We start from the raw sequence: 26,678 nt of genomic DNA, 5'->3' as shown, positions 1-26,678 counted from the left end.
GACTATTTCTTCAATATCATTAACAGTAAGAAAAAACAACAACAGACCTACTTGTTCTGACAGATCTTCCACTGAGGAAGAGACCAGATATACTGTCTATAAGACCATCTTTCAGTAGCCTATAATTTTTAGTTTAGTGTCAATCTATCAATGTTTCCTGCAATATTCATCCAGGCAAGAATGGGTTTAACTATCTGTCATTTATTTTCTAATTCTGTAAAATTACCAATGAACATCGACTTTGTTGAAACTAACTAGAACTGGTTTTCTGACTGCTATCTGGAAGAGCTTTTGTCTGATGCATTTGATCCAAAACCCATGAATATCAATTGTATGGCTGAAGCTCAATCTCTGGCAGAAAAAGGAGGAAATAACTTTGTGCACAAGGTCAAGTGTACAGAGAAGGCTGAAGTCTCCCTCCAGAGCAACAAAACAGAAACACTGGTGAGGGAGAAGACCACAGTGAGCAAAGAGAAGACCACAGGCCTAAAACATAGAGAATCATTAGAGCACAATAAAACAATAAAATGTCAGCCAATTCAATCAACCAACCAATCTAATAGCAGCAATTATTTGTTTGTAGTGAAATATCAGATTCATAGTTTTTGTTTGGCCTTTTGAATTGCATTGAAAATTAGATGAATTTAACAATGAAAAAAGTACATACTTGTTTTGTCCAATTGTTTCAAAATCTTTCACAATAATGGTCAGGGATGATGAAACATCGAGTGCTATCCCTTTCAAATCAAATTCAAGAATCTGTACAAAGAGAATTGGAGCAAAAACCACTGATCAATACAGCTGAAATACAAAGTACCTTAACAATATGAAGGCAAACAATAAAACTTTTCATGAATGAACATTACATTTAGTAACACAGTTAAACCTGACTGATCTTACATCTGCATATCTGGAAAATGAAGTGAAAAACTTCAGAACATGTCTGTAGTACCTTTTGACTTGTTATTGGTACATTGCAATTAAAAAGGAGAGTTTCTTAATAGTGCCCCATTATAGTACTTCTAATGCTCCTCCCTTGTATTAATATAAATAATTTATTTGCCTTCATAAGACCTGGGCCTATTCCAAGTTCAGTCATCATTTCAGGACTTTGTGTTTCTACACCCTTCTCTTATTTGTAGATATGATGACCCATGACTTTCATGTGTATGCACTTTAACCTCTCTTCTAGCTCATTAAAGAGAATGCTAAATATAGCTAAAACTAACACTGACCTTTGTGACACCCCTCTAGACACCTAGCCCTAACTTGCATTACCATTTTTCATTACTTTTGGTGTACAGTTAATTATTAAAGTGGCAGTGCTCATATCAGGGACCCAGTCATGCCACTATTAATATCAATGTCAAAACTTCCTTTGACTTCAATGACAGGAGAAGCAGGCCCTAACAAACCAGAAATCCATCTACATTTACTTAAAATGAGATAAGATACAATTGTCACAGTTCATAAGAACATAAGAATGGCCAAACCGGGTCAGACCAATGATCTGTCTAGCCCGGTATCCTGTCTTTTGACAGTGGCTGGTGCCAGATGCTTCAGAGGGAAAGAACAGTACAAGGCAGTTTATCAAGTCCCAGCCCCAGCTTCTGGTAGCTGGAGGTTTAGGGACATCCAGAGGATGGGGTTGCATCCCTGACCATCTTGGCTATTAGCCATTGATGGACCTATTCTTATCTAATTGGTTTTTTAACCTACTCACACTTTTCTCCTTCACAACATCTGCTGGCAACAAGTTCCACAGACTGAGCATTGTGTGATGAAACACTTCCTTATGTAACTTCCTATTTACTAATTTCACGGAGTGATCCCTGATTCTTGTGTTATGTGAAGGGGTAAATAACACTCCCATATTCACTTTCTCAACACCATTCATGATTTTATAGACCTCTATCATAGCCCCCCTTCATCATCACTTTCTAAACCCAGTAGTCCCACTATTATTAATCTCTCCTCATATGGAAGCTGTTTCATACCCCTAATCATTTTCGTTGCCCTTCTCTGTACCTTTTCCACTTTATATTTATATTTATCATTTTTTAAATGGAGCCACCAGAACAGCATGTAGTATTCAAGGTGTCAGCGTACCATATATTTAAATAATGGCATAATGATATTTTCTGTCTTATTATCTATCCTTTTCCCAATGGTTCCCGACACTCTGTTAGCTTTTTTGACTGCTGCTGCTCATTGAGCAGATGGTATCAGAGAACTATCCATGATGACTCCAATATCTCTTTCTTACGTGGTAACAGGTAATTTAGACCCCGTCAGTTTGTATGTATAGTTGGGATTATGTTTTCCAATGTGCATTATTTTGCAATGATCAGCACTGAATTTCATCTGCCATTTGGTTGCCCAGTCACCCAGTTTTGTGAGATATCTTTGTAACTTCACAGTCTGCTTTAGATTTAACTAACTTCAGTAATTTTGCATCATCTGCATACATTGTCACCTTACTGTTACCCCTTTTTCCAGATCATTTATGACTACATTGAACAGCACAGGTTCCAGTGTAGATCATTGGGGGACCCTGCTATTTACCTCTCTTTGCTGTGAAAACTGAGCATTTATTCCCATCATTTGTTTCCTAGCTTTTAACCAGTTACTGATTCATGAGAAGACCTTCCCTCCTATCCCACGACTCTTTACTTTGCTTACAAGCCTTTGGTGAGGGACCTTGTTAAAGGATTTCTGAAAGACCAGGCACACTATGTCCACTGGATCACCCATCCCACTTTGTGTTTGTTCACTCAGCTTTAAAACACATTTACTGTCACCTTATAGGAAAGTATTTTACTTTAACTCCTATCTGTATCTCAGATTCATAACTGCAGTGACTAATATACTAATTTTGTAGCCATAATGCACTGTACCATATATTAAAAACAAAATGAGAATAAGTCACCTCGTTCCAAACTGGGTTGAGTTCACTATCAATTTTCTTTGTTTTCTTTTTATCATCTGCAAATAAAAATAAAATGTGATTGTTTGCTTCTATTAAAGGATTAGAATATTAAGTAAAATAATAACAGAATCTTTCTATTTTCTTTCATAAAAGATTTCATATGTGCAGATATTGATACCAATGAGAATTACACATGCATGTAAGGGGAATTCACTCCTCTGAGTAAATAGGCTCCGTGCAGAGGTTTCTAGGGGGTTAGGTGGATGGAATTCTTACCTCCAACTTGCAATGCTGCAATGCATCAACACACTGACTGCCATTTCCACACATAGTTGCATCCCCTAAGTGGAGGCTCCCAGCCACTGGCTCTACTTCCGTGTAAACCAGCCTATTTCCCCTGGGGTATGCCATGATGCACAACCAGCGTGGGTAGATTATGTCTGGCGTGGCCATTCTACCCAAGCTCCTCCCCTTCAGAGGCACAGTGGGGTTTAAGTGGTGCGGAGGCTCTTACAAAACCCTTCAGACCTGTCCGTGTGAATTTCACCCATACAAAGGAGAACAGAATCCAAGAGGATTCCCCCATTATAACAAATTTACATCAGCTAACATTTTGATCCTAGGTGTTTTGACTTTTTCTTTATATATAGAAAATAAAATAAAAATATGTATGGAGGAAGGAAAACATTGTCTCTTGCTTGATGCTTGCCAACATAAAATACAGTACACTCACTGAACAAATGCAAATTTATAAGGGGAAGTGTATGCCACACAAGAATAACTAATATATTAGCCTTACTCATTATCACATCTATTCTAAATGAACTAATTGTTTAGTTAGTTAATACAGAGATATCACTAGAAAGATTGACATTTACAGACTTTTTACTTGCCCTCTTTCTTACCTTCACTCCTTTAGTGAAGCAATATTACAAGCTCACATTGTCATTTGCAAGTTACAACTATAATTGTCAGTAAAACTTTGTGAAGGTTGGTGAGGCAATATTAAGTCAGTTTCCACATTACCCAGGTGGTGGGATTTGATGGCTCTTTCTATTGGATGAAAATGGAAGGCACTGAAAAATTAGCCCATACTGTACATTGCAAGGAACTGACACATAATTCTGTAACAGGAATTGGCCACAAATTATGCAGGATACTGACTCACATCATACCACAAAGGAAACAGCATTTATAATCTATGGTGCAGTAAGCTCCCATCTTGCAGAACAAAGAACTAATTGTCATAAAATCAGCCTGAGTTCCACTTCATAGTTAGAGCTAGTCAAAAAAGAAAACCAAAGACAAATGTTCTGAAAATAATCTAAATGTTTTGTTTTGACATTTCTGAAATTAAATATTTTGATTTTTTAATTTGAAATGACTTTTTGTTTAGAAATTTCCTTTAATTTTATTTTAAATATTAAAAAGCTCAAAATCAAAATAAAACTTTTCATTCACTCTGAAATGGCTTTTTTCAACTTTTCAATTCTCCAAAAATGTTGAAATATTTGTTTCATTTTGACCCAAAACAAATTTTATTGTTTTTTATTTTATTTTTATTTTTTGATTTTTCAGAAATGCCAGCAAACTGAAAAATCAATTATTCCCACAGCTCTACTCACAATCCTATATACTGAGGTCACCTAATCAATAATGCTGCACTGCTAAGCATGGCTACCAGGAAAATCTGGGGTTCAGAACAGATCTTGAGATTCCCAGTCTTTTGCTCAACAGAAGGTGGGGTTGTCAGAGGAAGGATTCCTACTGGCAATTCCATGTAATGTGGAATTATACCATAGAGACAGTCCTGATTGAACTGATGGATAAAAGCACTACAATCCCCACTCAAGCCAGCTAACACCTCAGTCACAATCCTGTAGTGTAATGTAAGGGACGTGTAGTGTAAACACTGGCCAGGATCATTCTTGACAAGGGGGAGAGCTCATTCTTGACTACCTAGTACTAATTACTAAAAAATAATAGTGAAATAAAAATAAGGTCCATGATTTCATTTATACTGTACATACTATAGTGTATGCTGAGAAAAAATATTTTATGTCATATATTTGAGAGTATTGAGAAGGATTTTGGGGTGTATGGGTTAAATTAACAGGATTTTGTTAAAAAACATACATAATTTAAGTCAGTCCATATGTGGAGCTAACACATTTGAGGTTGATTTTTAGTGTTTATTCCCTTCATTTTATGTTGCCTCTTTGTATTCATCTATTTTACCATTCTTTTAATACCACTTATTTTACTTTGTTTTTGTACCTGTAGCAAAGAACTTTTCCCTTCCCATTTAAGATACTATGCTATAGCAACATTTCTTGGCCAAGAGGATTCCCTTTGGGGCCATTCAGTATTACCCATTCTTCAGCCAATGTGAACCCAACCGTGAAAAGCAAGACTCAAAATCATATCATTTGATGAGAATCAAATCTGGGTAAATTGCACAGTAGGGCAGTGGGCCATCTATTGTTTTTCTTTTGGCCTCACCTTTAGGTAAGGAATGATCATATATAGGCTATTTTTATATTACTTTCTTTGTTAATAAAGCACACTTAACTTACAGATACCAGAAATAAAGACAGGTTATATCTCCCCTGCTTTGTCTTTGTTAGTGTCAGTTTACAAATAGATTTATGGTACTACTGTGACGCTGGCAAGCCAGATGCAAGCTTTTGCCAAGACTGCAGTCATTAGCTAAGAATTGACAAACTCATAGCTGGAGACCAGACCAGTTCATATATATTAATGTTGCTCAAAATAGGCATTAGTCTCATAAGAATGTATTTAGTGTTTAAACAGGATAAAATGTCTGCAAGTTGCTGCATGCATTAATCTTATTTGTAATGTCTGAATTCCAGGCTATAAGGAAATACGTAAGTTTTGCTTTATAACTTAGAAAATGTTTGCTCTAAACTTGTGAACTCAGACAGGGAGAGAGTTTTCTCCTATCCGTCGAGAAGAACTATCAAAATCAGATGGGCCATCAAGAAACATTGCAATACAAAGGATTGGTGAATGGCTGTATCGCACCTTGGAAATGCTACGTGTAAGGAAGCTTGTCCTATGGACTGAAAGGCCGAATGAAGGAAATAAAACAAAGACATGGGAAAATTTTCCATCTCTTTGCTGTTTGAACTCTCACAGAGTCAGAGACACCAAACTGAAGCCAGAGATCACCAGGGGTTACCACTGGGTCTGCCCTGACACTTTGAATGGACAGATCACTACAACTCTGTCACTCTTAGAATTTAGATTGCCACTCATTTGTGTTTATGTTTAGTTGTTAGACATTTAAGTTATTTTATTACAGAATTGGCTACAGGCATTGTTTTTGGTGTGTGATCTAAGATACAAATGGATCTGGGGTAAGTGACTAGTCTCTTGGGACTGGAAGCAACCTGAATATTTCATTATTTTTGGTGTAAGTGATCATTTATCACTAAGTCCAGCTCGCCGGAGTGGCAAGATAGACTGGAGTTTAAAGGGACTGTGTGTGACTCCATGGCGAGACTGTTATAGTGATCCAGGAGTTCACATTTGTTACTGGCTTGATGAAATCTAATTATAGAACAAGCCACCAGTTTGGGGTGTCTGCCCTGTTTTTGACAGTCTGCCCTGAGGTAGGCACTCACGGTCATGACCCACTCCAGATAATGTGACAATTGGTGTGACACAAAATCTTGGCAGGATTCTCATGCCACTGGTCAGTTGGGTTTATAGATCATAACCCCAGTGCTGTTAAAAGTTTACATTTGATATCAAGAGTTTTTAAGTGTTAAAGATTAGACATAATGAGTGAATCGTAGTCATATGAGGGTCTTGACACAAAGAACCTTGAAAAATTACATAAGGATAAGGGATTATCCCATAAAGAGCCATTGATCAGAAACTGAGAGCTTTGCTCATAGACTTTGAGCAAGGAGCAGGGTCTGAGCACCCCACTGCCCCAGATGCCATAGAAACCGCTGCAGCAGAACTGCTTCGAGAACAATTGTTGTGGGGACAGTAACTGATGAGATAAAAGCTGCCATCTGTGATAGAAAACCTTCCAAGGCAGCAGAAATTGCAGATAAATATATTGAGTCAAGGGCTCATGCAGGGCACAAACCGCAGGGAAAGGGAAATGCTCCTGTTCCCCATGTTAAGAGGGAGGAGGGATCTGGGAATAAACCTAACCCCAACTTTGTTAAAAAACGTCAAAGGAGCCCAGATTTTAAAATCTCTTACCCTAAGGGAAAGCAGGTAGTCTGCCATCACTGTGGGACTCCTGGCCATATAAAACCAAATTGCCTCAAACTTAAGGTCACCCCACAATCTGCACCCAGAACCCCCATAGTAAGTGCCAGTGCTACCACCATGAGTGCTAATGCTAACACCATGATCCCAGAGGAAACAGTACAGGAGCAGATGGCTTCATAAAGTATAGTAGGACTGAGTATTGGTAAGGTAGTGAAGAATTTAGTAAGTCTGCTAGAGTGAATGGCACTGAATGTACAGGCTGAAGGGACATGGCATCCTAGGTCACTTTGATTAAGGAAAGCTTGGTAAGGGAAGAAGATAGACATCCTGGCAAAAGTCTAAATATTTTAGTTTTGGCTCAATTTTCTGTGATTGTGCCCCTGATTAAAGTCCAACTTAAGTGGGAGGATTTTAAGGGTGAAATTTCATAGAATCATGGAACTGGAAGTGACCTCGAGAGGTCATCTAATATTATCTAGACCATCCCTGACAGGTGTTTGTCCAACCTGCTCTTAAAAATCCCCAATGATGGAGATTCTACAACCTCCCTAGGCAATTTATTCCCGTGCTTAACCACTCTGACAGTTAGGAAGTTTTTCCTAATGTCCAACCTAAACCGCCCTTGCTGCAATTTAAGCCCATTTCTTCTTATCCTATCCTCAGAGGTTAAGGAGAACAATTTTTTTCCCTCCTCCTTGTAACAACCTTTTATGTACTTGAAAACCATTATCCTGTCCCCTCTCAGTCTTCTCTTCTCCAGACTAACCAAACCCAATTTTTTCAATCTTCCCTCATAGGTCATGTTTTCTAGCCCTTTACTCATTTTTGTTGCTCTTCTCTGAACTTTCTCCAATTTGTCCACATCTTTCCTGAAATGTGGCACCCAGAACTGGAAACAATACTCCAGTTGAGACCTAATCAGCACTGAGTAGAGCAGAAGAATTACTTCTCGTGTCTTGCTTACAATACCCCTGCTAATACATCCCAAAATGATGTTTGCTTTTTTTGCAACAGCATTACACGGTTGACTCGTATTTAGCTGTGATCCACTATGATCCCTAGATCCCTTTCCACAGTACTCCTTCTTAGGCAGTGATTTCCCATTTTGTATGTGTGCAACTGACGTTCCTTCCTAAGTGGAGTATTTTGCATTTGTCCTTATTGAATTTCATCCTATTTACTTCAGATCATTTCTCCAGTTTGTCCAGATCATTTTGAATTTTAATCCTATCCTCCAAAGCACTTGCAACCCCTCCCAGCTTGGTATCGTCCACAAACTTTATAAGTGCTTGTTTCCCTCTATCATTTTAGCCACATTTAAGCGGTTCATGTTATAACATGCAGCCAGAGAGAGTATGGCCCTGACTCACCGGCTGTCTGTAGACAGCAGGCAAAGTTGTGGGGGTGGGGAGGAATGCCCTCAGTCCTTTGTCTATTGAGAGTAGTAGCTTCTGAGAAGGAATTTGAGGCTTCTTCTGCTGTGCTGGAGTCTGCGCTAAACTTAGGTGAGACTCAGAAGGAGTTTGTAAAGCTTAACAAGATGACCCTTCTCCGGACAAGGACAGGGGTTGTAGCTTAGAATATAATACCTCAGCTGGGGAAGGAAATGGTAGATTTTTTGTATAAGGAGATTTGTTATATAGGGAGGTTTCCATAGGGAAAAAGCATTGTCCTGGTGAGGTTTGCAAGCAGGTAGTTGTGCCTGAGAAATACAGGAGAGGGTTTGGATCCAGTCCAAAAGCAGGTAAGGCTGGCCTTATTGAAGCACCACAAAGAGGTATTTTCCAACTGGTCAGGTTTAACTGACAAGATTATACATTCCATTGAAATAGCAGGGCCACGCCCTGCTCCTAGCAAGGCATATTGTGCTAAAGGGGAAATACAGAAACAGATCCAGGAAGAGGTAGATAGCATGCTGGAGATGGGAGTAATTACTAAAGTCCCTGGGTATCTCCTGTTGTGACAATACCTAAAAAGGATAAAGCCATGAGGTTTTGTGTGGACTTTAGGAAGCTAAACACTATCACCTAACCTGATCCATACCCCGCACACCAAATAGAGGACCTACTGGCTCTGTTGGGGAGTGCAAAATTCATAAGCATGACTCATGAGTACTGGCAAATCCCCTTAGATGCGCATGCTCAAGAAAAATAAGCTTTTATAGTGGAATATGGCTTATATGAGTTTAAGGGTATGCCTTCTGGATTAATCAGTGCAGCAGTTAGGTTTCAGAGGCTTGCCAATGAGGTGCTCAGGGGTTATAAACATTTGCCAAGACCTATATAGATGATTGGCTATTTTCAGTAGTTTCTGGAAAGACACTTGAATCACATGGAAATTGTGTTACAAAGGCTTAAAGAAACCTCACTGTCAAGGTCTCCAAATGCAAAATGGGGAGTGCAGAGGTAGACCACCTAGGACACAGGGTGGGCAGTGGTTTTGTTTGCTCTGATCCTTTAAAAGTAGAAAGCGATTAGGAACTTGCCTGCCCCACGAATCCAGAAGCAGGTCCAATCCTTTATTGGTCTGGCCAGCTATTACCAGAGATTTATAAAGAGGTTTAGTGCCATTGTGGCCCCCCATAACAGACCTTACAAAAAAGGGGAAACAAGACTGGATGGTACTGACAGAGGCTTGTGAAAAAGGCTTTCAGGACATAAAAGAGGCATTGTCCAAAGAGCCTGTTTTGGCCAGTGCTGATTTCAGCAAATCAATTATACCATGCACTGATGCTTCTAACATCAGGTTAGGTGCGGTCCTAATGCAGAATGGGGTGGGAAACAAGCAACATCCCATTGCCTTCTTGAGTAAAAAAACTAACCATACTGAACAGAACTATGCTGTCATTGAGCAGGAATGCTATGCCATCGTTTGGGGTGTTAAGCAACGTAAACCTTGTTTGTGTAATAAAAAAATGTCAGGTTTTAACAGATCACGCTGCTTTGACGTGGTTGCACTGAGCTAAGGGAACCACTTCTAGATTACTTTGTTGGAGTATAGCCATACAGGAATTTGATATAGAAATAATTTGTTTAAAGGGAAAGCAAAATGTAGTGGCTGATGCCTTATCAAGAATGGGGTTATTCTGATGCATATTCAGGAGCGTCAGTGACATCCCTTCTTACACCTGTTTTGCATTGGGGGGGTATGATGCTGCCGGGTCAGTTGCCAGCTTGTGCCAAGGCTGCAGGCATTAGATAAGAACTGACAAACTCATAGCTGGAGACCAGACCAGTTCACGTATGTGTTAATGTTGCTCAAAATAGGTATTATAAGAATGTATTTAGTGTTTAGACATGAATGCCCCTATCGTACCTTGGAAACGCTATGTGCAAGGAGGCTTGTCCTATGGACTTGGAGACTGAATGAAGAAAATAAAACAAAGACACAGGAAAATTGTCCCTTTCTTTTCTATTTGAACTCTCACAGGGTCAGAGAATCCAAACTGAAGCCAGAGATCCCCCGGGGTAACTCCATGGTCTGCCCTGAAAAACACTTTGAATTGACAGATCATTACAACTCTGTCACTCTTAAGACTTAGATTGCAACTAATTTGTTTATATGTTTCCTTGCTCTAACCTTTCAATAACTCTCATTTATTTTTCCTAGTTAATAAACCTTTAAGTTAGTTTATTACAGAATTGGCTACAGGCAGTGTCTTTGGTGTGAGATATAATATACAAATGGATCTGGGGTAAGTGACTAATGTCTTGGGACTGAAAGCAACCTGAATATTTTGTGATTTTTGGTGTAAGTGATCATTTATCACTACGTCCAACGTGCCTGGGTGGCAAGACAGACTGGAGAGTTTAAAGGGAGTGTGTGTGGCTCCATGGCGAGACTGTTATAGTGATCCAGGAGTTCACATTTGTTACTGGCTTGATGAAATCGAATTATAGAACATACCATCAGTTTGGGATGTCTGCGCTGTTTTTGACAGTCTGCCCTGAGGTAGGTATTCACGGTTGTGAGCCACTCCAGACAGTATGACAACTACTTCTGGCTATAATTTTCTAATACCCTGTATTGGAAATGGTAATTCATTTTTAGTGTGAATATTTGTCAGTGTTCTTGATAGGTGAGATGTGCATGTTAACCAGAAGAATTTCACTAACTAGATATGAATTTTGTTTAGGATAAGGTGCTCCTTCCTTAAAAATTCTAACCATACTGCTATCACCCCACACTCAGAAGTCAAATTGAGTCACATTATTTTAATTCATCATTGTTGACTTCAGTGGATGGCACAATAGCAGAAATAAGCATCATATGATGTTAGAAAACCTATATCTACCTTTTTAAAAATAATCTGACAGTGGTATCATACGGGCTAATACGCCACACTTCCTTACCAAAATATACTTTAAAAACCATCATCCCCAACTTTAATATAATTACATGCTCAAAAACTTCATTAAGACAGAATTAAGATTGTCCAGTGGTACCTTGGGTCCTTCCAGAATGTGGAGAGTGGCTAAACTTTAACCTCTGAAAACCAGTAAATATAACGTTGTTATGGAGTAATTAAATCAGAACAAAGTCACTTTTATTCCCAGAGTGTCTCCATGGAGATTTACACCAGCATAGCTAAAGTTTTATAATTATACCACTATAATTCTGCAAATTGATTTTCCCATGTAGACAAGCCCTTAAACCCAGAAGAGAGGAGATTAATTAAAAAAAAAAAAAAAACACGCATCAGCCCACTATTAGCCCAGTTGGCCCAACAAAACAGAAGTCATAGCTCCAAATAATTTTACGTCAGAACTGAATGCTACATGTCAAAAGGAAGCAGAAAGTCAATAAATGTCAAACTATTGATTACCCATATAAGCAAATATGTCTTCTATTACATCTAAAGGAAGGAAGTTTCAGGGTTTTTTTCTAGTTTACTATCTCTCACATGTAAAAATGTTTTATTGCCTTAACTTTTAGTGTTTAATGCCATTTTGGCATGTTCTCACACTTTTTCCTTATCCATTTCAATAATGCTTTCATTTAATACAAAATTATGACAAGCTCAGAAATCTGCTATTACAGCCTCTGTGTTTGCAGCATTAGTTTACATTTGGGTGTGTAGTTCTCTTTAAATGATGAGCTGTTCCTTATGTAAATAAAAAACAAAGGTCAAACTCACAGGGCTGAGGAAAAAAGTTCTTGGGGAAAAAAAGAAAAACTAGTGCAGATAGTCTATCACCACAGGGTTTTGTGCATATCTCAGGATAACATTTACTCAATATGGCAGTGTATGTTAATTATGCCAGCTATACATTACTATGTAAATACTAATGAGCTCTATTCAAGGTACAGATAAAATTGTATTTTTAACACCTGATACACACATCAGAAGCTAATGAAAGAAACTAAAGCTATGATCCTGCAAATGCTTATGAATGTGAGAAATTTTCACATGTGAATAGTCACAGAGTTTGCTTATCTGTAAAGATACTCATGTGTATAAATGTTTGCAGGACCAGGGTCTAAATTGATAAATCTTTTTCATAACTGGCATGTCTAAGGGCCAACTCCCACAGAAGTACTGAGCACACACAACTCCCACTGAAGTTTTAACATATTCTAAACCTGTGGCTCTGAAACTTTTTTTTACTGGTGACCACTTTCACATAGCAAGCCACTGAGTGCGACCCCCCTTATAAATTAAAACCAATTTTTTATATATTTAACACCATTATAAATGTTGGATGTAGAGCAGGGTTTGGGGTGGAGGCTGGCAGCTCGCAACCCCCCATGTAATAACCTCACGACCTCCTGAGGGGTCCCAACCCCCAGTTTGAGAACCTCTGTTCTAAACCATATACTGAAATCAATAGAAGTTACCTATGCTTGATGCTTCTTAGGACCAGTTAAATGACTAATTTAATTTAGAAAATATTGTTGATTGAATGTGAAATACCATAATGAGTCTATCATAAAATTACATTTTACAATACAACATTGGCCTCAGTCATGTCAATAGGAGTACTCAGGTGCACAGAGTTAAGCATGAGCACAAGTACACTTGGTCTCCAATCCCACAAGAAAAAAAAATCCTGCAAAATGGGCCTAAGTGTTGCTGACATAGTTTATTTTGTTGTTTTATTTTGGAATATAATCTCCAAATTGTATTCTGTGTGGGAGGGGTCTGGAACAAATTTAGTAGAATAAAGGTGTTGCCACTCTGTTGGCATACACCTTGCTAACAATAACATTGATTTAGATTATGGAACATGCTGGGAAAAAATGGCCTTCCTACGAAACACACCATAAGTGTAAGCAACCAGTCAGCACACTCCAGACATGTTGCGATGCATCCTTGCCACTGGATAGTCAAACTATGAACTAGCTGAGAACTCCTCACCCCTGGGTCCTCCTCCACAGTTGACAAGATCCTGCTGTTTTCTTGCTCCTTCCACTACTCTGGCCAGAATGCAAAAATAATAATAATAATAATAATAAAAGAATCTGGCCCATAATATGTAATGCAGGTGTGTAAAAATAAATGCAGTATAAAATAAGAAATGATATATTCTACTAAAAAAATTCATCAGGGTGAACTTGTACTAAAGAAAATGGTAGATGATGCCTGTGAGCATCAGTTTACAGTTTTTACATACAAGTCACACATATAAACTGCTCCTTGAATGTCTGCCACTGGTGTTCCATTTCCCATGCTGCCCAGGCACCAGTCAGAAAAACTGCAGGATTTTGAAGCAAATCTAACACTGCAGCAACAGTGGAAGCAACATAAGTAGAGCTCTTACTCAATGGAGTAAGATGACTTGCATTGGTAATAGTGTGTGCTCAGAAAGGAGGAATGGACTTGGTCATGAAAAGTAGCACCAAATCAGGGAAGCAAAGAGATCAAAGGATACCAGAATTAATCAGCAAGGGGCAAAAAGGGAAGAAGGGACACAAAACAATTGAGAGATGAAAAAATGGGGACTAAGAGAACAGAGACAATATAGGAAGAAGTACATTTAACTGTTGGCCACAGTTGTTTGATGGATTACACGATACAAGATTGTCTGGGTCCTCCACACCTTGAAGGTGACAACACTAGCTGAACCCCCTTGGTATTGAAGGAAGAAGAAGCCATAGAAACTTTAATCAGTCACAAAACTTATATCAAAATGAAATTAACATTCAATCTTACATATAAATGTTAGTTAATAAGTGTTTTCTCTTTCTCCCTTAAGCAACAAGTAGGCAACTCTGAAAATGGTATGATATGGAAAGTTAGGAGGTTTAATAATAATAATAAAAAAATGCTAAAAATACTTTAGTAAAATAATTACAATAAAAGGGAACTGCTGCAGAAGCAAAATTGGTAGTGAGCAGCAGCTGCTGTGCCAAATCAAAAAGAAACTAAAGATGAAAGATTTTCAGCATGAACATCACAGGTTAAGGTGCTGGACTGTAACTCAAAGTCGCACAATTTAGGCTTTAATTAATATCATCACTAAAAATAGATTTATAAGTAAAAAGCAGAGGAATAAACCCTTACAGGAGCTTGGAAACTGAGTCTTGGGAAAGCAGTACCAAAGGCCAAGAAAAAGAAAATCACACCCACAAACATACTCCACCATATCATGCCCTGTGCAGATAACTTCAGTCTTTCTGGTAAAAAACGTCTTTGCTAACATTATGGTGAGATTCAGTTTTGTGTAACTTCAGTATTTCATAATTTTAAAATACCAATATAGAACACTGTCCTCGAAGCTACAAAAATATGCAAACAGAAATCTGATTGAGTACATTTGTTAGTTTTCCTTACCTTTAAAAATAACAGAAACAATAGGATCCGGTTTTCCAAATTTAGTTTTAGGGATATTGGTAGCAGATTCCACAATCACCCGAAGCATTGTTTCAAAACTTGGTTAAACCACTGCTGTCAGAAAAGGAACTTAAGAAAGTCTGTGCTTCAGATGCCCTGTGTCCTCCTCCAGACTGAAAAGCTAGGAGGAGGAGGAGGCAGCAAGGAACAGTTTGCTTACAGTGAAAAAGGGCTGATGGGTGGATCTATGACGGGCTAGTTACTAAAGACTACAGAAAAAAAAAAAACTACCTGTAAACTGACACCATAATTCCTGTGCAAAGCAAGCACCATCCAGTGAAGTCTGGTTATGTGACAATGAAAAATGTACAATGTAAACAGTATATAAAAAAAAGCCTGAGCATATGAACCTCATATAAGTGATCAGGGAAAGAGGAGTATATAGCTGGCAAAAATTAAACACAACCCTAGTAGTCAGACACACCACAGCTCCCTCTTTCAACTATATTTCTGAATATACCATGTTATTGAACTTTATAATGGTCTACACTTTTCTCATCTTTGCTTTCAATGTGTAATGTTTTAATATATTTCCATGTTTCTTTCCTATTTTGTAAATCCACAAAATATCTACTCTTCAAAACAGTTTAAGTACTACCCATTCTATAGGGCTCAGGTTTTTAATAAACCTCTCTTATACTGTGTAGGCACTATACATTCTGCATTTAAGAATTGCACTGTTATATAAACATTTGTTCAGCCCCTCTAGGAGCAATAATAAAAAAGAAATATGTAATAATATGGTGTCTGAAGAAAAATCTGAAAGTTTTTAACCCAAAAGGAGAGAAGACCTTGTCTATTGCTCAGTGACCTGTAAGTGATTGCTTTTAACCAGAGAAAACTAGGGAGTGGAATCCACTGAAATGAAACCAGTCAGAACTGGTGAATCAGAAGAACAAAGAATTGGCTATACCAGTTCAAACCATTAGTAAGTTTAGTCCTGCTTCCTGTCTGATGTTTTAGAAGAAAAGAAACCAAACCAAAATTACACAATATATCTATTTGTACAATAAACGTACATGGAGATAAATTTCATCCTGACCTCTGCAAATATCACATTATGCCCTGGAACCTCAGATCTTATTATTTTTAGCTTGTATTAACTGCAAATATTATTGATGGTCATTAAATTGTCCAAGCCATCATATTGTACTTGCTGACCTTTATATAGTTAATATACAGAATGAACTACATCTATTGTATGAAGTACGGGAGTGTTTCATTTCATTTGGTCTACATGAACTGGCTGTTCATTTCCTTAGTTTCTTGGCCCACCTGGTTACTATCTGGTGGGAAGCCGAGAAAAATAATCAAGAGCATAGATAAATTTAATATTATCCATGTGGAAATATACTGATGCAAATAAGGATTTCTTACTGTAAGTGTCTAGAATGCAATATCAAGGGGATTTAAGCAAGAGCATTCTATTCCAGAGTAGACCAGTAACAGAGCTCCAAGAACCAATTAAAGTGACCCTTTTCCCCAACTGGTCATACAATAAGAGTGGAGTGTGTAGCATGCCTAAGCACAAAAAAAGTTACAGAAAACATGAGTTTTAAAATAACTGTAAGGGTCCAAGTTTCCTAGAAAAGAAATTAAACTCTGAGTTATACCTCACCCCATTATACTTACACATTGCAGAATCTATATCACAAGCCTGATTCAATTCCACTGCAGTCAATGGAAGTTTGATTGGGTTCCCCCAAACCAGCAATATTTATGCCTAACAGCACCAACCTTAGCTGCTGCCCACTCTTCTTTTATAAACCAAAATTAATTTAACTCCACAACACAAATTCACTCCAGAGTAAAATTTAATTTGAAATCTCAGCGTACAAAGGAACATGTTCGTTTGCAATTTTTAAAACTAGTTTTAAGGGTTGAAAAGAGAAAACTCCAAAGCCAGACTTTAGACATTTAAGATGGCATTAAAAATCATTCACATAAAATAGTATGTTGGATACCTAGATTGTGACCCCATTTCTGCTATTTGTATTGTATTGTTGTAGGTGACTCGGAAATTTCTCCCCACAGCTTGGTGGTGTATAAACACAGGTGTCTGGTCCAGAGTAGGGGTGATCACTTTCCTATGTTGCAGTTATTCATTTTTCAGACTGACATAGTGCCCAGATGCCAAGATGACAGACAGTTAACAAACCTCCAGGGGGCAGATATGATCATATGGATTTATTATTCACACGGGGCACCCTGGAGTTGCTAAAGGGAGATCACTCCCTTCCCTACCTCCTCAGCCCCTCCCTCGCTCCCTTCCCTCCCCGTCCCTCCTTCCTCCCCCAGCCCCTGCTCCCTTCCATCCCCTGCTCCCTTCCCCTTCCTCCCCTCTCTCCACTGCTTCCCTTCATCCCCTTCTTCCAGCCCTTCCGTGGCTGCTCCCGCCCCTCCCTACTCTCTCCCCTGCTCCATTCCAGCCCCTCCCCAGTTCTCCTTCCGCCTCAGTCCCTTACTTCCCTTCTACCTCCTCTCCTCAGCCTCGCCCACTCTGCCGTTCCGCCCACCCCAAGCCCTCCGCTCTCTCCCCCCAGTACCTTCCCCCTTCCCTCAACACCGTCCTCCGTACTGCCTGACCCTTTTGGGACCCCGTAGCTCACTTCCGGCAATGACGGAAGTGACGTTGACGGAGCCGCGGGATTCAAACTCCCGGAAGCGGAGGTGTGATTGAGTGGAGGGGGATTTATAGCGGTGTTGTTGCCGCTGCCGCCCAGGTAGGTGGGGGTGTCCCGGTGCTACTGCCGGAATGTGCCCGCGGGGAGGGTGGTAGTGGCGACTTTGCGGACCTGCACGTAGCGGTCTAAGCCCGGAGCTCTCCCGGCGCAGCCCCGGGCCCGCACGGCTGGCGGTAGACGCGCAGCGAACCGCTGCTCCCGGTGGAGGGGTGGGTGGCTTCCCCATGTCCCGCGGGCCCCGAGCTTCCGTGGAGGCAAAACCCCTGATCCCTTGGGTATGGACCTGTCGCTAGTGACGGCCTCTGCCCATCGCTCCTCGAGCAAACCTAACGCCCCCCGGTCAGGCTCGCTGCTCAGAAGCCTAGGGCCGTGGTAGGCGTGACAGCAGCGGCTCGGGTTTCCCCGGTAGCGAAAACTGAGCATCAGAGGAGACAAGCGCTGGAGCGGTGCACAGCGCAGCCCCAGATAGACTGGCTCAGGGGCACCTCTTGAGGAGCTGGGGAAGCCTGCAGCGGAGGGGGAAATTGCGATTGTATCTAGACACCAGGTGCGCCCCCATTAAGATCTTAGCCTTTGCTCAGCAGTGCGTCTTGAAGCGGACACCGGTGAAGTGGTGCAGGCAGTTCTGCTGATCATGGGTTAACTGACAAAGTAGTAAAGCATTGTAACTGTGTTGGCCCCAGGGTATTAGAGAGACAAGGTTGGTCCAATAAAAGTTAGACTAACTTCTGTTTTTGAAAGCGCCAAACTCAAAAGCTTGTCTTGCCAACAGAAGTTGATTCAATAAAAGTTATTCTCTCACCTGCCTTGTCTCTCTAAGGTAGTAAAAATACCTGTGTCCTAGACACCAGTTGTTACCTTATTGATACTACTAGTCCAAGTGCACCCTTGTAAAACAGACAAATCCTCTTGTAGACAAAGCACTACAAGCTGAAAACAAAGAGAAACTATGAAGCTTCTGACCAGTCCAGAGACAACACCCTGATGAGAATTATAGCTCCTTTCCAGTATCTAGGGTTGTGGATTGACCTTTTCACCAGGAGAGTGCTGGTGTGCCCTTCATTCTTTTAAATAGAACAGGAGTACTTGTGGCACCTTAGAGACTAACAAATTTATTAGAGCATAAGCTTTCGTGGACTACAGCCCACTTCTTCGAATGCATACTTTTGTACTTCATTCTTTTGTAATTTCTGGTTAATAGATTTTGTCTTCCAGTTAGATCTCGGTAAATGTTCAAGTCCAGAGTTAGAAGTAACTGAAAACAGATGTGCCTACCCTTTTGCTCTTAAGGTGGGGGGTTTGAAAAATGTATCAGAAACGTTCTGACAAAACACTTTTTCAGTGGAATTTGCTGCTTAGTCAAAAAGTGAAATGTTCCATGGGTTCTGTTGGAAGTGGCACTCTGTTTCCCTTCACAGAGAACTTCGGAATGCTTTGTTTTCCATCAGTATCAGAACAAAACTAGCTTTCAAAATAGAAAAACCCAGTCTGTTAAATGGAATTACCTTTTTGTGCCCAGCTCTAGTAGCTATGAAAGATAAAGAAGGTCTGGTTCCATCAGTTAGCTCCAGGGACAACTTTCTGCTGAAAAGAAGCCTCTGCCACTCTTACCTATAGATAATGGGCCTGCTGGTATTTCAGAATGCTTTCCTTGATACTTATCTTTTGGGATTTGTCTCTGATTTAGAGCGAAGATGTGAAAAATTATTTAAACTTGAAGCACCACCTTTGTCTAATCCCTGGAAGGAACTTCTTGTCTGTCCACTCCAAAGCCTCTTGGCTCCTTTGAGTAGGGAGGATCTCTGCTACTCCAAAACCCATCAGATTGGGTAAGGGATAAATAGCCTCTGCTCCTGAGGTTAGATTTCCAAAGCAATAGTGCAGAGCACTGGAGCTATTCTCATTAGCAGTATTATTTATTTGTATTACTGTAGCACCTAGAAGCCCGAGTCATGGACCAAGACCCCATTGTGCTAGGTGCTGTACAAACACAGAACAAAAGGATAGTCTTTGCCCCAAAGAGCTTGCAATCTAAATATCCTGCTTTCATCACAATAGTATCTGAAAGCCTCCAGTAGTACATTGTGATGTAATTAATATCTGTCACGCATTTTGGTTTGCTCTCTTATCCACTCCCCGAGGGAGAACTGTGTGTACAGTGTTTTGGTTCTGTTTTCTGGGTTTTTAAATGTACACATTGCTATGTGTGTGTAAGCCCTGGCCTGCACTACAAAATTGTCAATATGATTATGTTGCTCAGAGGTGTGGCAAATCCACACCCCGGAGTGATGCAGTTATACCAAACTAACTCCTGGTGTAGACAGCACTATGTCAACAGGAGAGCTTCTCCTGTCGACATAACTACCGCCTCTCAGGGAGGTGGAGTAGCACTCCCGTTGGCGTAGGTGGCATCTTCACTAAGCACTACAGCGGCACAGCTACAGTGCTATAAGTGTAGACAAACTCTTAAAATCGGCAAGGTTGAAGAAATGTGCCTTTCTCTCTGAGCAGAAGGGGCTTGGTTTCTGGTGCTCCTTAATATCTGTGGGAGTTTGTTCTGCAGTCTTAGACCAACAATGCAAAGGTCGGTCTGTCTGCACAGATGAGCTTTACCCTTATGGAAGAAAGTTCCATTGTGTCTGGGGACCAGAATTGTTGATTTTGGTCTTTATCATGGAGTTCTAGGTCATATACTGGACCTGGGCCATTAAGTACCTTAAAGAGAAGAAGGGGAGACCTTGAATTTAACTGGATATTCAATGGGAAACCAGTGTAAGGAGTGAAGGTCAGTTTTGTGTGCACGGTAACCTGAGGTGTTGCTGAGGCAACATGCTGAAGTGTTCTATAGCCATTGAAGTTTTCTAAGGGCTAATGGTGCCATCCCCAGGTGTACTCCATTGCTGTACTCCAGATGGGAGGTGACAAAGGTGTGTATAACTGAAGCTAGATCATTGTCCACCAGGATGGAACAGTCACAAGCCAACCAGAGTTGATAATTACTCACAGGTGCTGCTATGTGAGCACTTAGTGTCAGTGAGAATTCCAGAAACAACTCTTAAAGTACTATGGACTGAACTGAGCAAATGTGGATGTCTGCAATCAACCAAAAGAGACTGCACCACAGATGCAAACTCTTTAAAGTGCTTTCCTCTGCCCACCAGTATAACCTCTGTCTTGCTCGAGTTCAGTTTCAGCTAGTTGCTATGCATCTGTTACCTGATCTCGTCCAAGCATTCGCTTATCTTGGTGGTAGCAATACTATCGTATGTGATGAAGGATAAGTAGAGCTGTGTCATATGCATGTTGCTGGCACTTGAGATCGTCATCTTACCAATATACCTAGTGACTGTAGATGTTGAACAGGACCAGAGAAAATTGATCCTTGAAGGTATCCATGAATGAGAGGTCTAATGATGGAGGGGCTGTTTCCTGTCACTATTTTTGGGCTCTGACACTCCAGAAAGGACTTGAACCATTTTAGCATATTCTCTTGGACCCTTGTCATTTCTTTCAGGTGAGACAGCAGAATCCATTGCAGAGAGGTCCAAACAAAAATTGAGAATGCAAGTCTGCCAAACGTGCTTTGATAGCAGGAGATCATCCCTCAGGTCCACAAAAGATGTTTTCATCCCATGTCTTGGCCTGAATCCAGGCTGTGCCACATTTAGGATATTTGCTTTGTTAGGCAAAAAGATTCTTTTCCCAAGAATCAGGCAAGCACAGACAGTACTGAAGGGGGTTTATTTATGGTACTGGGAAGACTGACAAGCAGCTTCAAAAATATGGTGCCGTAGTGGTCAGTTATATACATTCTCTTGTCAATTCATTTGCATTTATCTGTACATACAGAGACAGACATTGTTACAAGTCAAGAGAGAACCCTGAACAAAGATAAAAATAAGAACAATACATACATATAAAGGTCATCCTAATTACATCAAACATCTATGACTACCTTGTGGGGGAAGGAGGCGGGTGTGTGTGTGTGTGTGGGCGGGGGGGTAGGGAGGATGGGGGGTTTAGGGATGAGTGCTTACAGATATCCAGTGGGCTGTGAAGGGAGGGTTTATTCTGTTCTAAGAACTAAATTACTGGGTGGGCATTAACCATATAAGCTTATCAATTGTCAGTGCCGTTTGTGCTACTGAAATATTCCTGCTTGCTTGTGTGGGCCCAATCCTGTTTTCCTGACTGAACTGTCCCTTTCCATGGGCACAAGCTGAACTAAGTTATCATGTATTGACAGAAACTATGTCCTTGCTTCTCAGCAGTTTCTTTTCTGCTGGCTGAATTTTAACTCCTTCCTGACAGCTTCAACTAGATGAACTTGTAGCTGGCCTTTGGCTGCAGTCTAAGATTCAAGACCATAGCTTTGCTTCACTTCTCACTCATTTCACATTTGCAAGGTTACCTCTAGAGCCATAAGAACTAAAAACTTAATAATTAAATGAAAGCTTAATTTGCAGAAGCTGGTGTTTTGGTTCTCTCTCACCGGGGTATGTGTGTTTTCAAGCCCTGCCATCAATGATAACCTATAGAAAAATAGCTTATAGTAAAAATGCTTTGCACTTCTATAGTACCTTGTATCTGGGAACCTCTATTGAGACCAATGTTGAGACACTGCACACACATTTGTGAAGTAGTATTATCTTCATTTTACAAATAGGGAAACTGGTTAATTCAGTCTGTGCTGTGCAGGAATAGAATGCAATCTGACTCAGTCCTGAGTTTTAACCATTAAACCATGATTTTATCAAACTTGTCTAAAGACTTATTTTTTTACTAGGTCTCTAGCAATATCTTTAATATGTAATACAGGAAGGGACATAGCTATGTATACATGATTCTTTTGTTTGTTTTCACAGAACGCTTGGAGGATGACATCAAAGGCCACCAAAGATATAATTACTGGCAAGTGGGGATTCAAATCTAGTAACTCCAAATCTGAGACTGAGTTGGAGAAGTATAAAAGAGAGAATGCAGCCCTCAAAAAGTCAATGGAGGAAATTATTAAAGGGAAAAGCAAAATGACTGATACAGAAAGGAATAGACTTTTAGAGGTAATGTATACACTTTGACTTTCAGGCTTGTTTCTATGATGCCATAATTGCACAAGATAGCATTTCTCAACAAACGACTATTCTCCTTGTAACTTTAAAATCAGATTTTTAAAATGTAGTATCCCAGTGTGATGCACTCATTCTTAGGTATTTGTCAGTTGTGCCTGCGCTAATAAATTCCAGGTTATTTTACAAAGTGGTTAAATACAGAGGCCAAGGGCCTCAATGAGTAGCCAATAAAACATGTCCTGTAATGTCTTAATGCTGTTTCAGTGTTATAAAAATGTCAGTCATTGGAGTATTGCCTGCAGAGATCCCTATTTTGGATGATATAAGCACTCTTGGTGAATGAGATGAGAACTCACTGAATTGCATGTCCATGCACCTAGTCTGTATTCTTGTGCTCCCATTCAGATTCACCTAAGGGGATGCAGCCTCAACCACTATAAAGTGTCTTTATGCCACCATAGACAGAGCAGGAATTTGGGGATGTCAATTGCTGCTGCTGTTCTATTTCAGTTTTATTAACTAGGTTAAATAGCTGTGCCTAGCAAAAATAGCACTTAAGCTAAGTTTTTGGCTTTCTTGCCTTTTAGTCTTGTGGCTCCATTGAGCCTTTCCCAGCTCTACTCAAGTCTTCTTTGCTAACTTGAACTAGAAGAAACAGTCCACCAGCTGCAAGCTGTGTCCCTCCTGCAATGGCACCATGTCTTTTGACTGAAATATAATCGGTGTCTTTTTTGTTGTGAAAGAACACGATCCCAATAGGTGCTCTGTGTGTGATCTTCACCAACTTCACTCTGAGTGAGCCACATTAAAATCCATCTCCTGGACACACTCTCCACTTCTGCTTCAGTCCTCCAGTGGCTTCATAGTTTCAAGTAGCTGGGCTTGAACCTCTGCCTCTAGTGGACAGAAACATGTACAAAAGTGAAATGATGCACACGTACATATTAGAAGACAGGGTAGAACCCATTAAAGTGCTGTTCTAATATCCTAATGTCAGTCATCAGTAATTGAAGATACAGTTGAGTGAAGCACAGTTTAAAGCTGAAAGACCAGATTGTGTAGAGCCAGGATTTAATGGTCTCACTGTCAGCTGTTCTTCACTGACATCACTTATGTTTGGGCGGGGGGGGGAGGGGGTTTGGTGTGTTTTTGGTGGTACTTCTTGTTTTTGTGTTGGGTTTTGGCAAGCTAAATTGCCACATGAAAATTGTGCTTACTGTGCTCTAATGGGATTTAAACATGAAAGGAGCTTCAGTCTCTAAAAAGTTACTGGATGCATAAGAAATGTGCCAAAGAAAAATGCTTCATCGCCAAAGACTCCTGTAGTTCTCATGGTATACATGTTTCCAAATTTATACAATTTGGAAGAATACTTGAATGGCAGGAGTATAGGTACCTACCAAGCCAATGAGATTTTTGTTGCTCATGTCATTTCCATGGTTACATCCACCATAGAGTCAATTAGTATGTATGTTTTCACATCCTGTAACTATATTCTAGCTTGTCTTGAGTGGTAATACTAATAATAATTTTTTGACTAAAATTATTGCATGTGTGTTAAAAGTTTCAAGTAACCTCTGTAGCATTCTCTAGTTACAGTAAAACAAATATTCTCAACTGACTAAAAGTGGGTCTTTCAACATTCAGAAGTGAATATCAGTTTGGACTCTTGTGGACTTTCCATCACATTTCTGTGTGATAATTTTTATTGGCTTATCTACGCTCTTGTTTTGCTCCATGTAGAAAATACTTGCCCTTGAAACTGAAAAGGAAAAATATATCTGTCGACTTGGGGAGAAGGAAAAAGAAATCCAAAGCCTACAAGACAAGCTTAAAACCAGAAATAAAAGTAGTGATGTCACTTCACTACTTAGTCAACTTGAAGAGAAAACAAAGGAAGCAGAGAGGAGAGAACAACTACTTAATTCCCTGTCAGAAGAGATGGACCATTTGAAGCATAATTTATCTACAGTTACTGCAAGATGCTCTGAACTCGAAAACCGAGCCAGCACCTTCCAGTTGTCCCAGGTACATGTTGAATAAATACCCTAATCATTTATAAGCTTACTTTATAATTCTTTTTTGGTTAAACACTGAAATCCATTCTGCAACAAGATGCACTGATATACTACTTCCCTTTTTCTAAAAAGTTTTATGACTGTATATAGCAGTAAATGGAGTAATCCAGCTAGTTACTGTCTGAGGGATTCTCCCCTTTCAAGCAGTTTTGTGCTGTCATAGCTGCTTAGAAAGATCCCTAAAAGCCCCAAATCTAGATGGATTGTTCCCCAGTACTGGCTTTGAGCAAGGCAGCCTACCCTCATCTGCAAGATCCTTGCCACAAGCTCTGGTGTAGAGTGTGTGGCTGAAGGCATCAGAGAGTGTGAGGGGCTGTGGCTGTCATGGATGCTGCAACTGCCTGTGCTGAAATTCATAAGGCAGTCGGGGGGACTGTCATAATTGAGACGTGGATCAGGGTGTGTTTGAGCATCCTGGAATCCCAGTGCCACGAAGCTGACGCAGTCACCTTGACGCCCCTCTCGCTGAGCTTCTGTAATTTGGGAGAACAACATAGTAAAATCTCATTCAGTGGGCAAGTTAGTGCTAGAAAGGTAAGGGAGGTGTAATTAGATTTGTAAAAATCTACAGAATCATACATTCAGTGATGTCACCCTCTGCAACCCTGGCCAGGAGGACTTGCTGTCGTCCTCCCCAGGTCCTCTGGTTGGTGGAAATGTTGATAACGCAGTGCTGTCAGAAATGGGTCAAGTTAGGGTTTTTGAATGATACCCTTCTCTCATGAACACAATGGTACCAATTGTGACAACCCTAGAATAATTATGTCGAGATTATATGTATAAACATGTTTAAAAATCAACTTTTTTTTTTTTGGTAATTCTAGGGAAGCTGTCCTTGACATGTAGGCCTGAAAACATTAATTTGTCAGATGATTTTGAAGCACATGGTATTTCACACATAACCGGTGTGATGAGGCCATCCTTCAAGACCTAGCCATGCCCAATAAGGGATGGTAGTTTTGGTTGTGCTTGATCATCTTGGAGCCTTTCTATTGCTTGATGATTTGCTCTCTTGCTAAACGGTATAAATGCAACCTTTGTCAGTGGCAATTTTTCTGTTTATCTGCTTCTTGGAAAATGTCCACCAATGTAGTTCTGCAAATGTTCTAATGTTTTCAAATGGTAAGCTCAGCATATGACCACTTCCAGTGCCTTTATGACTTCACCAGTGACTGTCTCATCTTTTCAAGCACCTGCCCGCGGGTCTCGAACCGGTTCTCCTGCAGCAGAGACTGATCTGGGCCCCAGCCCGGCCGGCCAGACCAAGCAACCCCAGCCCAAATTGCTGCATGGTGCAAATTCCAATTAACAGTCCTGGCAGATCACTTTTAAAGAGTTTCAAACAATCAACCAACTTCATGTATTGCCACGTGATCCCACGCTGATTCAACCTCATCAAATTGCTTCATCCATTCTGTGATACTGCAGTTCTCTATTGTGCACAAAAGGTCACAGAGTAGAATGTACACTGGATGTGTGTAATTGGTATCGCAAGTCCTCGACCCTTTGGGAAATGACTTCAAACAGCTTAATATGCTTTTCAAAAAAGACATCAATTATGTTATGTACTGTAACTATGTGCATACCGTTTGCAGATGGATTCCAGTAATTCTGGCTGGATCGTGACCTCTTAACCAGTGCCTCATAACTCTTTATAACAAAGCTGATAATACCACTGAACTGCTTCGTTTTTTGCCGATGGCAAATCAGCCTGAAGCTCCCCTTCCATTTACACTAATCTGTAACATTATAAAAAAATCAGGTATGTTCTGAGCATTAACAGAGCATTGTACGGTCAGTCGAGGGCTATGATTTAAGTTTGTCAGGGCT

General features: G+C 40.1%; 2 protein-coding genes across 10 annotated transcripts in view; one reads left to right on the top strand and one right to left on the bottom strand.

Moving 5' to 3' along the window:
- Window positions 1-15,196, bottom strand: part of MYOF (myoferlin) — a 105,758-nt gene extending 90,562 nt beyond the window's left edge. For both annotated transcript variants that reach the window (XM_008163270.4, XM_042856811.2), the window contains exons 1-3: window positions 14,958-15,196; window positions 2,930-2,985; window positions 668-759 (exon numbers count right to left, since the gene is read on the bottom strand). In XM_008163270.4, the coding sequence (XP_008161492.2) occupies window positions 668-759; window positions 2,930-2,985; window positions 14,958-15,045 (236 nt within the window). In that variant the 5' untranslated portion in view covers window positions 15,046-15,196. The remainder of the gene's footprint in view (window positions 1-667; window positions 760-2,929; window positions 2,986-14,957) is intronic.
- A 2,036-nt stretch (window positions 15,197-17,232) lies between these two features.
- CEP55 (centrosomal protein 55) overlaps window positions 17,233-26,678 on the top strand; it is a 35,527-nt gene continuing 26,081 nt past the window's right edge. Inside the window, exons 1-5 of one of the 8 annotated variants that reach the window (XM_065552092.1) lie at window positions 17,369-17,740; window positions 19,389-19,530; window positions 20,387-20,486; window positions 22,567-22,761; window positions 24,514-24,798. In XM_065552092.1, the coding sequence (XP_065408164.1) occupies window positions 22,579-22,761; window positions 24,514-24,798 (468 nt within the window). In that variant the 5' untranslated portion in view covers window positions 17,369-17,740; window positions 19,389-19,530; window positions 20,387-20,486; window positions 22,567-22,578. The other 7 variants (XM_065552090.1, XM_065552091.1, XM_042856814.2 and 4 more) reach the window with 7 other exon arrangements.

The sequence above is a fragment of the Chrysemys picta genome, chromosome 7, assembly GCF_011386835.1.
Source record: "Chrysemys picta bellii isolate R12L10 chromosome 7, ASM1138683v2, whole genome shotgun sequence".
NCBI lineage: Eukaryota > Metazoa > Chordata > Testudines > Emydidae > Chrysemys > Chrysemys picta.
This window is presented reverse-complemented; position numbering and strand designations above follow the sequence as displayed.